Below are 12,908 nucleotides of genomic sequence, written 5' to 3' on the forward strand. Positions count from 1 at the left end.
TAAAGAAGGCGAGCAAACCCCACCTCCCCTTTCTCCGGGGAGAGGTTCCCGAGGAGCTCAGTCTCCCGAAGCGGCGCGGAGGCTCCGCGGGCGGGGCGGGCGCGGCCGGAGCGCCTCCCCGGGCCCGGGGCGGGCGGAGCGCTGCTGCCGAGGGCGGCGGGGCTGCCGAGCCGGCTCCGCTCCCCGGCACGCCGGCACCTCCGCCCTTCCCTCCCCGGCGCTGTGGGGCGGCCGCCCCGGGCTTGCCGTGGTGCCGGGAAGCGGCGACTCCGCGTTCCGCCCGCGGAAACTTTGCCCGGCGCGCAAGGGGAAGGATGGAGCCAGCAGAGCCCGCGGCGGCGCCCCTCAACCTGTCCCGAGCCGCGGCACAGACGCCCCGCGGGGAGTTCAACCTGTCCGGGCTGCCGGAGGCCGAGGGGAAGCCCCTCTTCGGCATCGGCATCGATAACTTCATCACCTTGATCGTCTTCGGTTTAATCTTCACCCTGGGGGTGCTGGGCAACACCCTGGTGATTACGGTGCTGGCGAGGAGCAAGCCGGGCAAGCGCCGCAGCACCACCAACATCTTCATCCTCAACCTGAGCATCGCCGACCTGGCCTACCTGCTCTTCTGCATCCCCTTCCAGTCCACGGTCTACGTGCTGCCCACCTGGGTGCTGGGAGCTTTCATCTGCAAGTTCATCCACTACTTCTTCACCATCTCCATGCTGGTGAGCATCTTCACGCTCTCGGCCATGTCTGTGGACCGGTACGTGGCCATCGTGCACTCGCGCCGCTCGTCAGCCTTGCGTGTTCCCCGCAACGCGATGTTGGGTGTGGGGCTCATCTGGGCTCTCTCCTTCGCCATGGCCTCGCCTGTGGCTCACCACCAGCGCATCTTCCACCGTGAGACCAGCAACCAGACCTTCTGCTGGGAGTTCTGGCCCAACCCACGCCACAAGAAGGTCTACGTGATTTGCACATTCGTCTTTGGATATCTGCTCCCGCTGCTGCTCATCTCCTTCTGCTATGCCAAGGTGGGGCAAATGTAAAAGGATGGGGGGGACATGGTGGTGGGAAAGGTGTCCGTGAGCCGTAGGGCCATTTCTGGGCATGTGGAGGGACTTGGCACTGTTGGGAGAAAAAGGAGCAGGGGTGAGTTTGTGCCACAAAGGGAGAGGGCAGGTTTTACAGCTGAGGGATGTCTGAGAGGGGTACAGCATATATTCAGTGTCACAGAGAGGTCAGAACAGGGATTGCATGGGGTGAGGGGGGGGATTGGTCTGGCAATTACTGGGATCTCTCTGTCAGATTTTCTTGTTGCAGAATGCCAAGAAGCCCCAGTGCTCTGCTGCTTTCACTGTCACCGTAACTCTTCTAATTTCTTGCAGTGCTGTGTGAAGAGTTTGGCTCGATAAAGTAAAACAAAGCAACAAGTTGTTCAGGCTTCAGTTCTTTAAAATGCACAGTGCACTTGAAAGTGGCAAAATGTATCTGTTTGGTGCTAAGAGTAAAATGTGCATTATGCTGCCTGGTCCCTGTGCTGCCATGTCTTGCCCCAGTTAAAGCTGATGAGAAGTTACCTCTGACTACAGCAAGGGCAGGTGATTCTAGGGAGCAGGGCATGAGAACCCAGGTAGGAAAAAGCAGTAATTAAGGGTGCCTGAATATGGGTATTTAAAGATTTTTATGGTTAAGCAAAGTGGCACATTCTTCTGGAGTAATTGCAGCCTTCAGCGTATGATCCTTCAGCTTGCTGCTGAATAGGATCTGGAGCGCCAGCTGCTACCTGCTGAGTTAGTCGGAGATCCTGCTGCTTCTGTGCCAGCTGCCTTCAGTTGCTGGATTTCTCCTTAGGCAGTGCTTTACATTTGAGAGGATTGGACTGCTCTTGCAAATAAGGGCTGCTTAAGTCAGTTCTTCAACTGGCAAGTTCAATAGATGTACCTGAAGTATTTAATTTGAACAAGTAATTTTGTGTTCTTCCCAGTTTTATATACATTACGTCAGCTTAATTGTGATGTGCAAATTGAGGATATAATGTTGTCCAACTCTGAATCAAAGGCACGCAGAACATAAAGGACAACATTTCTAAATGGCTGTTCATCGTGGAACAAATCCAGCCTGGCAAATGGAGAAGAAACACAAGTTTTCGTATATAAACTGAACCCTGCTTTCCCTGAATGAATATGCTGGTATTTCATCTACGGTGGTGAATATGACTGAGGTTTAGTGATAGATCATCAGTTTGAAGGAACTGCACATTGCAGAGAGAACATTACAGAATGCATGCACAGGGGCTTTCAGCTACAAATTCTTCCCTTTTTCAAAGCCAAAGCATCTTCAGTCTCAGCATAAAGTACTGGCCTTCGAAGTCTAATTATATGAGAGAAGATTAAAAAGAAATCTTTCAAAGTTAGCATAGTCCTGTACAGTGTTGGCATGAAAAAAGCAAATATGTTTAACCAAAATATATGCATGGTAAATAAAACACACTCTGTCATTACAAAGCACCTGCACAGAAGGAAATCTCTCAATATTAGTGTTAATATGTAGTTTTAAAAAATAAATAAATAACCCCCAAGCAAAAAAAAGAAAAAAGAGCAACTCTATGTGAAAAATAGCCCAGGAGTTAGTTAAAATCAAGTAGTAAAATCAAGGCCACTTGAAATTACAATAAAATTGTGTGCTTAAACTATTGTCCAGCTAGGGTCTCACCCTGGCTTTGTGATGTGTTTTGAGCCTGTATGTGTGATCCTGCTTGCTGTGGTGTCAGGCTGGAGGAGCTAACCCAAAGGGGTGAATTTTAGAAGATAGCTAGGGGCTAGCTCAAATTCCCAATCAGTTTACAAGCTGAAAAGTGCCGTGACTTGTACAGAGCTATCAAAGGTATTTGTACCCCACAGCTAAAGACTCACTCCTGCCCTCTTTGGGAGCCACTGACAAACCTCCAGCTGCAGTACTTTGGGGCGGGGGAGCCTTCTCTTCAGGCTGAGCAGCCCCAACTCTCTCAGCCTGCCTTCATAGGAGACATTAATCTCTGCATTATTTTCTAATGAACTTCAGTGGTTTTCATGAACTGTGGATCAGCGAGATAACGCAATCTTCTGCTACAGTAAATTAAGACAAAGAAGACTCATTTTTCTATTTGAATATATTGCCTTTTCTAGACTCCTTTAAGGCAGTTCTGTTTCTTTCATAAACAAATTGCAGTTGAACTTTCGGTTTTGAAAGTCTCATTTTTTAGGCACTCTAATAGGGAGCCAAGTTCTTTCTCTCTCTCACTCACATTTATATCATATTAGCAGAGATTTGTATTTTGCCCATGGATAACAATGCTGTTACAATGTACAGAAGTGCTGAAGTATGCCAGGTATTTGGAAGCAGTGTCCTCCCAATATATCTCATGTCATATATGCTCTTCAGGCAGAGATTTATGAAATCATGCTCTGTTTTGTGTGTACCGATATCTCTTTTCTCTCTTCCACGAGAGTTTCCACTGGTTCCGTTTTAATGCAAATTTTTTGCTAGAGGAGTGGAAATATCAGAATTAAGGATACTTTCCTAGTTTCGTGAAAACAGAAGACAATGAAGAAGGTGGAGCGTCTCTCTATTTCAAAGTGATTTTATTTGCATTAAACACCAGACAAGCCATAAGGGAAGAGGTCTTATCAACTTACAGAGAAGAAGACACATCTTTTTGGGAACACAGTAAAGAAGTCACAAATCCACAGGAAACCAGCTTTTGTTGTCTCACAGAACTACTCTTGAAAGAAGTTTACTACGTCAGAGGGAGGAACAGTGATTATGTAGTGATCAGCTGAGTCTCAGCACTGCATACTTACAGACACCTTGTATTCCGACTCTTTTATTGCTTATCACTGTATTTACTGTATTTTTGTAATACTGGCTTTTTGTATGTGTTTTGTAACAGTGCTACAACATTTGCTCACTAATGTGTCCTTAAAGGGTAAAGTGATAAATGTTTCCCAGTCAGCTTCTAGCAGTTGACATCTGCCAGGGTTGTGCAGTGTTACAACTAATTTTGGGTACCTCCATTTTTCAAGGATTCACTCCTTGAAAGTCAGGCCTCTTTCAGTCAAACCTTTTGGTTGGACACCTGTAATTATTAGCAAACATTTCCTTTTATAGATGTATAATGTTAAAAGCTTTCTTTAGAACAAATATGTCTTGCCCTAAGAATGTTTCCATTATTATCTATCATTCTGAACATTCTGAATTCATGTCATGTATGATTTACAGACTTGGTTAAAACTAAGCCATAAAAAGTAAAAGGCTCAACATAAAATACATGCTTATTTGGCTTTGGATATTATATCCTAAATTTTGCTAAGCAGCAAGGGGAAAACTTTATTAAACTGCACTGAAAGAGACAAATCAAAGGTATGACACATTAGTCACCCATTTGAAAGAGGGTGAAGGATCTCTTGTGACAACAGAAGTAGCAGCATTACTTTAAAACATGGATTGCAGGCAATGGCACTTGAATTTCAATGAGGTTCATACTACAAAGGTGGTTCAGAATTTAATGCCTACATTATTCATAAAACAAGCAGTTCATTCTTACTAGATAGTGACCTTGTGCAGGCTTTCCTTCTGCATGATTTCCAGTGGATGATAATGAGGGTGCAGTCAGTGAAATGCCAGACAGCAAACATGGTTTTTAACTTCAATCTTTCACAATGTTTGGTAGACTTATGTGAATAGGCACAGATAGTTGAAGTTATTTTCCTCAATCTTGCACTGGAAAAAATCTCTTTCTCTACTTGATTTGGTCAAAGTCAGGGCTTCGAACAATCTTGAATGTAGTTTCTGAAACAAGTGGGGGAAAAGAATAATTAAAAATTAGTTTAAAAAGAGAGAGAAAGGGAAAAAAAAAGAAAAAGAAAGCAAGAAGAAGGGAAGGGAAGGGAAGGGAAGGGAAGGGAAGGGAAGGGAAGGGAAGGGAAGGGAAGGGAAGGGAAGGGAAGGGAAGGGAAGGGAAGGGAAGGGAAGGGAAGGGAAGGGAAGGGAAGGGAAGGGAAGGGAAGGGAAGGGAAGGGAAGGGAAGGGAAGGGAAGGGAAGGGAGGGGAAGGGAAGGGAAGGGAAGGGAAGGGAAGGGAAGGGAAGGGAAGGGAAGGGAAGGGAAGGGAAGGGAAGGGAAGGGAAGGGAAGGAAAGGAAAGGAAAGGAAAGGAAAGGAAAGGAAAGGAAAGGAAAGGAGAAATCTGTAGGCAAAACCAAGGGCCTACCACATGTCATGAGTAGTAGTTGTGGTCATATGGTCTGGACCAGACTAGATCCTACAAGTCTCCTTACAATATCTTACACCACAACATAATTTTCTTACCACAGCACCCCACCCTCATCTCCAGAAAGAGATAAGCTGATCTCTTAACAGCAGGTACATGAAAGCTGGAGTTGAAAATATTACATCTTATGAGCGCAGGTTGGGACCTATTTTTTAGCAAGCTGAGTATTTCATTCCGTGGGTTAAGAATGCGCATGCAAATGTATTAGTGGGTATCCTGAAATAATTTCTTAAGAGAAATAGCCTGAGACAAATTTAGAGGCACATTGTAGAATAATTGTTCATTCAGGCTGTTAGAGGAACAATTGATTATTCATTGGCCCAGAGAAGAGGCAATTTGAACAGGGTAGTGGGGAGACTGTCCTCGATTTGCCTGGTAGTATTTGTGCATAAACATGGCTCTTTTTTAATACTCCATGGCATGCTGTGTAAGTCTTTGAGAGCTGTTCCACTGCTGCTGATAAGTAATTGCATTTTTCCTATTTCTCTTGCTGCTACTTCTCATGTCATCTGTTACAATACTGTGAGGAGCCAATATGTTTTCACTGCAAATACATCTTTTATGAAATGTGTATGAAATCCAAAAGAGGGGAAGCTGAGAAGGTTAATTTGAAGGTTATAATCTAAATTGACAACAAAATCCTCTACCACCACCACCACCTCTCAACCCCCTCAAGTACCCAATTTACCTCTTTTGTCTCCTGCATCTTTCTTTGAACTGGAGAGAGATACAATGCAAAACTTCAGGATAAAAGTTTCAGAACAGAAGAAAAAAAATGGTTGTAACTTTACAAAAGATTTTGCAGTTCTCATCTCTGGGAAGAGTTTATCTGACTTTAGTTTTGCACTGTGAGGGAGAGTCACAGAACAGTGCATTCACTATGTGGCACATGATGGGATTTGCAAAGGTCCAGTAGAAACAGCTCATTGCTGTAAGTTATGTGAAGGGGTATGATAGATGAAGCAGCAGTAATGGGATATGAGCTTAATTGCATTCCTCCCATGCCCTTTTTTTAGTTTTATGTTTTTCACTGATGGACTCAGCAATTCAGCTGGTCTGTAAAGGGTGATGGGAGGTGAATAAAAAGTGTGAGCCAGATGGTTATCTCTGTGCTCTTCTGGGGGTTCTGTCCTTTCCTTTGATTCTGCTTTATACTGAAGAAAAAAGAAATTAAGTCAAAATGGAACTTTCTCAGGGAAAGCCCATTTATTTTTCTCCTGCTTTTTCTTAGCTTGGGTTAGCCCCTGGAAGTGGCCTGGATAGTGTTTCTGAATAGGAAGTGCACTCAGGGTGCACTTGGGAGTGCACAGACAGGCACGAATGAACTGTGCTTAATATATTGTGGTTATAAGTAATTTCTTATTTTTATTGTTGGTGGTGGTTCTCTGGTAGATAAGAGTTGATACCTGAAACACAAAGTCTGCTGATGAGCTCTGAATATTCACAAATACCATCTCACTTCTTTTAATTCAATATGTATGTCTATAAAACTCAGATGCCAGAGTGGGATTAAGTCTCTGGATCATCTTGACTGATGTCTGTCCTGATAGTGGTTAGCTGTGCACCCCAAAGAACACAGAAAAAATGTCCCCAGATGATATGAAAGAATCTGAATTTGGAGCCCTTTCCCCATCTCAAGATCCTCTATCCAAAACCTTATGTGTAAATGATTATGTTAAAATTTGGATCCTGCTCTTGGACGATGAGTCTTTTTGTGATGTATTTTTAAAATTTGTTTGTGAAAGACACATGGTGAGTATCACCACATTGTTGTTAAAGGTCATGCTTCGTGTGTCATGCCTCGTGTGCCACGTCTCATTTTAGTATAAATGATTTTTGAAAGCCTAAGCTTCTTTCAAAGATCAAATAGTGCCAACGTCTTGATTATATTAATCAAGCATCCATCTGAAGGAAGCAAATTATGCTGGTGACTCAGAAAAGCTCTGAATCAAAAATACAGTTTTCTTATGTTACACACACTAAAGGTCATTCTAAACCAACAGTCTGTGACTTTTTATGGAAGAAAAGAGATTGCTAATTCTATACACAAGATAGGTTTCCATCTGTTTCCTTGTTCATTTGTGATGTGTATTTGTTATGTAATGCATCTGAATATTTTCATAAGAATTCAGTTGTGGTCAGCTTCATGTTTGTTGGTTCACATGGACTCACGTATGGAATTCTTTTGCTTTTCTTACTGTGCATGTTTGAAATGCTGGTTCGGTGATGTTTGTTAGTGACTCATGCAGTACTGGAAAGCACAACAGTACACAAAGATACATGGGCTTGAATTTTGTTTGAATAAAAATTGGGGAAATACGATAAAGAGATGCAAATTAATCTTTTCAGGTTCTTAATCATCTGCATAAGAAGTTGAGAAACATGTCAAAGAAGTCAGAAGCATCCAAGAAAAAGGTATGTTGCATTCACTACTAACACTCGTGTGTGTACTTTAGTGTTATGGCTAAGCTAATTTGATACTTGTTGCTAAATATGTAACAGAGAGAAGAAATTAAAATTAAGTATTTGATGAAATATTTAGTGTCCCTCTGAACCTGGCAGATTGGAATCTTTTCTGATCCAAGTTTTCAATCTCATTGCATCAAGCCATTATCTGAGATCCTCATATTTGGAACTTCAGAGCATCTGAAATTTAGGCACAGGAGAGCAACCTGTCTTTTGTGCTACATTTTTTCTCACAGGCATTTCCCCTGACTTCTAAATCAAGGGTGTGTTTCGGTTTTTTTTGAACTAACCGATTTTAAAACATTTCAGTGAAAAATTCCTAGGTTGTATGAGGAACCTTTAAAATGAAATTTATTGTGCTTCCCAGTAGGAGTCTAATAAGAGACTTATGATGATTCTCCAATTCTTCTATTGATTTTCCACACAATGTTTTATTCTCCTACATTCAAGACATAAGTTATGTCCTGGATACAAATAGAATCCTGAAAGTTATTTAAAGAAGAATATGAGCTTCATGATTTAGAACAATATTTGAAAGATGTGTTTAAATGGAGAATTTGTCAGTTAATATAATGTGGTGATTTTTGAGCAGATTTGACCACAGTGATCATTTGACTAAATTCTTATTTTATGGATATGGAGGAAAAAAGCCCTTTAGCTACAGCTCTTCATGTGATCTGATCACTACTTTCATATGGGCATGGAGAGTGCCTGCAAAGTAAATGAAATATACATGGACTCAACAGGGAGTAAGAACTATCTTATTTATGCATTCTCTATTTTTTCTTAAAATATCCTCCTCAATAGATTTTGATTCCTAGAATTACAAGAATTGTGGCCCTGACTCAGTAAAACACTTAGCTTATATACTTTTGCATTTAATGTTGTCAAGGCCAAAGGTATAGTTTTCAAAGACATTTTGTACATTGCCATCTCTCATCTAAATTATTCTCAAACTGGAAATATCTGTGCATTTCCTCTAACCACTCTCGAAATATTTCAGATCTGACCAGATATGATCAAGACTGCTTGAATGTATCAGGGTTCAGTAGCCAAAGAGGAAAAAAACCAAAAAGCAGTCTAGATTTTTTTTTTTTTGCCTTAGAAAATGAGATTCTAAACCTAAGGCCTAACTCATGTTTTTCAAAGCCATCCTGTCTTCATCAGTGTGTTAGTGCTCTCTTTGGTTACCATATCTTTCTTCTTTTCCTTCTATTGTCTTGTGAAGAATGCATTTCAGGTGTAATTATACATTTTTACCTTTATCCAAACCTTTATGAACATTCTAGTAGGAGAACTGGAAAATAAATTTGCGGCATGTGTGGGAAAAGACATAATGAAGAATATTAATTTGCCTAAATGCTTTTTGTCATGCTTTCTGGTCACAAAGCATCGATATTAACCTCATATACTTCAAGCTGGTTTTATTTGCTAGAAAGAAACCCTAAGCACGTAGGAAAAAAGAGCTTTAGTGATATCTTGCTTGCAAGACAAAGTGATGATTTTGGAAAAGTAAACTCTGAAGTTATGCTTAGGAGGAACAATGGGATAAAGCAGATATTGTGAGGTTTCCTAATACAAAATTGCTTCTTCTGCAGATATGAAATACCTTAAGTAAAAGTTACAAGAGGCATATTGGCACCCTCTGCTTTCAGGTGCACCAATAGCCTATTGAAAGTCAGTGATTTTCCTGGTTAATTTTTCTTAGAATTTGGAACCAATGGAAGTTATATGCCTCTTTTGAAGTAATACTGCATCTGGTGTACTGAAAATTTGAGTGCATCAATTAGAGAATAAACTGCTCTTAATTTATGCAGTCTTGTTAGAACACCTTCTCCTGATAAGACCTGGAAGACAAAATATCTTTTTGGCTGTTTTAGCGACAACTGATTTAAACCTCATCGGGCTAAGTAGAGGATTGGCTTATGAAAACAAGTGATTTCTTTAGACTAAAATTATATTAACTACAAATAAAATGTCCTTTGTTTTCTGTTGTGAGGTTATACTGACCAACAACAGCACCTGTCATAAGTTATTTTGGCCCTTTGCCACAGAAATCAAAATGTTTTTCCTGTAAGTTTTTCTACACTAACTCATGTTCTGATTAGGTAGGTCAGTTTAATTATTACTGAGCATTATTCAGGTTAAGAAGTATAGACCAAGCTCAAGAAACTAGCAAAAAATATACTTATTTTTTTAAATTTTTTTTAAAAAAATTTCATTATTTTTTTATCACTCTGTGGCCACTGGGTTAGTTTTGGATGTGAAGATGTTACCTGAAAAAATATGTTAAAATGTGTTAATATAGTAATTACAATGGCTTATGACATAATATGCTTTGGAATTATTATTCGACTTCCATTTGGAGATTTATTTAAATGAAAGAGGTACTTGGTAGAGGAATAGATATTAATTACTTAGGCCACTGCAAAGCACTAACTGCTATTCCTGAACTAGGTGAAAGCTTAAGAAAATATTGACAGATTCCACTGTGCCCTGACAGAACTCCTTCAGCACCTGAAGGGTCCCTACCAAGTGGTTCTGGAGCTCAGAATGGATCTAATGAAATTGATGATCCTCTCATAAATAGTGGAAGTGGAGTGTGGAAGAAGCACTGAGGATATTTTTTGGTCCATATTTTAATTTAGTGTTTGGTGGTGAACTTTAATTTCCAGATTGGTTTTGATAATGTGCAATCATCAGAAATTTCAAGCCCTTATTTTTTTTTCCCACTAATTGTATCCCAGAATGTCGTTGTATGAGTCTCCCTGTGGAAATTGTGTGTTTAAAGGAGATTCTTTCAAAAAGCTTACTTTAGTAAGCATTTGTGCAAGCTCTAAGCTCTTCCATCAGCTGCCTTTATGTATAATACATCTCTCTTGAAATTTTCATCAGAAGTTCTTCTGCACTGTACTAAAATGTTAGTAATCATTAGATTACTAATATAAATATTACTAAATATTTATTATTTACTATTTTATATATCTATTAAAATTAAAAATAGTAAATAGTAAACATATAAATATATAATATTGTAAATATATTTTACATATATTTTACATATATTATATTATACATATATACATGAATATATATATGAATATACATATATATTATATACATATATATATTATATTATATATTTTATAACATATATCATATATATAATATGTTATAATACATGATACAGTATTTTATATTGTATATTATTATATAGAATATAGAATATAGAATATAGACTATAGACTATATATACAGCATAATTACTATATTATATATTTATATATTTCTACATTTACTATTTACTATTTTATATATACTATTTACTATAATAGTATATTTATATATTAAATAATAATATTTATTTAATAATATTATTTAATTTAATTAATTTATTTAATTAAATAATAGTATTTATATATACTATTTACTATAATCTATACTAAATATTACTAAATATTACTAAAATATTAGTATCATTAGATCTGGATGAGATTTCCCACAGACCCCTGTTGTCATTACTTTACAACAGGTTTAGGACCACTTCAGAAAAAAACCCAAAGCTTTTGTGTAGGGAGTTATCATTCTTTACCTTTGAGAAAAGTTGTGCATTTGCTGTTTACTATGACATTTTCCAGGGCTGGGTTTCTCCTTGCAGTGGTTCACTATGCAAAATAAAATAAGTAATAAATAAAAATAAATAAAATAGGGGTGAAATCAGTAACTAATATTGCAGTGTGTTCCCTCTCAGTATACTTTTTGTTGTGGGGTTTTTTTTTTTTTCCTCCAAACAGTAGTTTTAAACTAGGTTTAAAGCTGATTCTTTGAGTGCTCATCAGACATATGTGTTTTCCTTTCCTTGTCTCAGACAGCACAGACTGTGTTGGTGGTGGTAGTGGTTTTTGGCATCTCCTGGCTTCCTCATCATGTGATCCATCTCTGGGCTGAATTTGGAGTTTTCCCACTGACTCAAGCCTCCTTTCTCTTCAGGGTAACTGCACACTGCCTGGCTTACAGCAATTCTTCTGTGAACCCAATCATATATGCATTTCTCTCTGAAAATTTTAGGAAGGCCTACAAGCAAGTCTTCAAATGCCAGATTGGTAATGAGTCAGTTCTGAATGATGCTAAGGAAAATAAAAGTCGGATAGATACACCACCCTCTACCAATTGTACCCATGTGTGAATGTTGAGAAGCCCTGTATGTTGGCTCTTCCTTTATGTAAACTGAACATCAAGAAAAAAAAAGCACAATGAGCTTTATCCTGGGCTTATCTTGATAAAGCTAATTGGTATTTAATGTACTGAAGTTGCGTTTGTAACCAAAGTTTGTGAAACTCATACGAAAGACACCTGGGCTGATCTTTTGCCTCTTAGATAGCATTATCAAATAAAACTCTTGGACTTGCATAGATATTTGAGGAAAAAAATGTTGAGATGATGTGTCTCCATTCTTGCTAAGCATACAAAGGTATAGGAAGAAGATGTTGATGTGGACAGGTAACTTTCTGACATCTTACTCCGTGAAAGTGAAAAATGGATAAATTTTCTGTCCTACAGATAATAAATACTGGACTACTATGATTTCAAAGAGGAAAGTTTTTGTTCTCTCTTCAGATTGTTTTGACAATGTGTTTTTTCAAACATGAGCTCTGATTTGGAGCTGGAATAAGTTGTGTACACCTTGAGGCAATTGCTTTAGAGAGGAATGCTATTTCTTTCTGTTTAGCTGGTTTTAATGTGTTATACTGAGCAAGGATTGATTGGTTTTCCACTTCATATGGCTGCCTTACTCTATACACTGAAATTTTGTGTACACTATACAGGGGCTTTTTTTTATGGCCTGTATGTAGTTGTACCAAAATGTGGATTTGTGTCTAAGTGAGGGAAGCTTTTCTTCCTGTGCTGCATGTGCACGTGTATGTACGTTTCCTTAATTTCAGAGGCTTTGAGATGGAGATACAGTTTTAAATGTGTTATATATACATGTGTTTTAAAATATTATGTTTTGTAAAGAAGCTCTAGAAAATGCTTAAGGATTTAAAGGTAGGATTCCCTTAAAAGTTGTAGGTGGAGCTTGGTATCATGTAATTTTCAACTGGAAATATAAAGAAGGTTGTGTTTAAATTAGTGGAAAATGCATAAGATAAA

At 38.9% G+C, this 12,908-nt stretch overlaps 1 protein-coding gene across 2 annotated transcripts; it reads left to right on the plus strand.

The window, feature by feature from the left end:
• The first annotated feature begins 225 nt into the window (after positions 1-225).
• GALR1 (galanin receptor 1) lies at positions 226-12,694 on the plus strand. 2 transcript variants are annotated; one of them, XM_088059271.1, is made up of 4 exons: positions 226-710; positions 873-1,016; positions 7,641-7,706; positions 11,626-12,694. In XM_088059271.1, the coding sequence occupies exons 1-4, from the start codon at positions 315-317 to the stop codon at positions 11,941-11,943; spliced, it is 924 nt and encodes a 307-aa protein (XP_087915397.1). In that variant the 5' UTR covers positions 226-314; the 3' UTR covers positions 11,944-12,694. The 2 variants fall into 2 exon arrangements, with proteins under 2 accessions (XP_087915397.1, XP_005517376.2); XM_005517319.2 differs by having other exon boundaries at positions 226-1,016.
• Positions 12,695-12,908: the final 214 nt, after the last annotated feature.

Source organism: Pseudopodoces humilis, chromosome 1 (genome assembly GCF_049639895.1).
Source record: "Pseudopodoces humilis isolate 2021_Gansu_Grassland_sample_001 chromosome 1, ASM4963989v1, whole genome shotgun sequence".
NCBI classification, from domain to species: domain Eukaryota; kingdom Metazoa; phylum Chordata; class Aves; order Passeriformes; family Paridae; genus Pseudopodoces; species Pseudopodoces humilis.

What these genes read in the sequence shown, in the direction of transcription:
- GALR1 (XM_005517319.2), top strand. Translation starts at nt 315, where the DNA reads ATGGAGCCAGCAGAGCCCGCGGCGGCGCCCCTCAACCTGTCCCGAGCC. An exon ending in TCTCCTTCTGCTATGCCAAG is followed by an intron (nt 1,017 to 7,640) that starts GTGGGGCAAATG and finishes TAATCTTTTCAG; the next exon opens with GTTCTTAATCATCTGCATAA. An exon ending in CAGAAGCATCCAAGAAAAAG is followed by an intron (nt 7,707 to 11,625) that starts GTATGTTGCATT and finishes TCCTTGTCTCAG; the next exon opens with ACAGCACAGACTGTGTTGGT.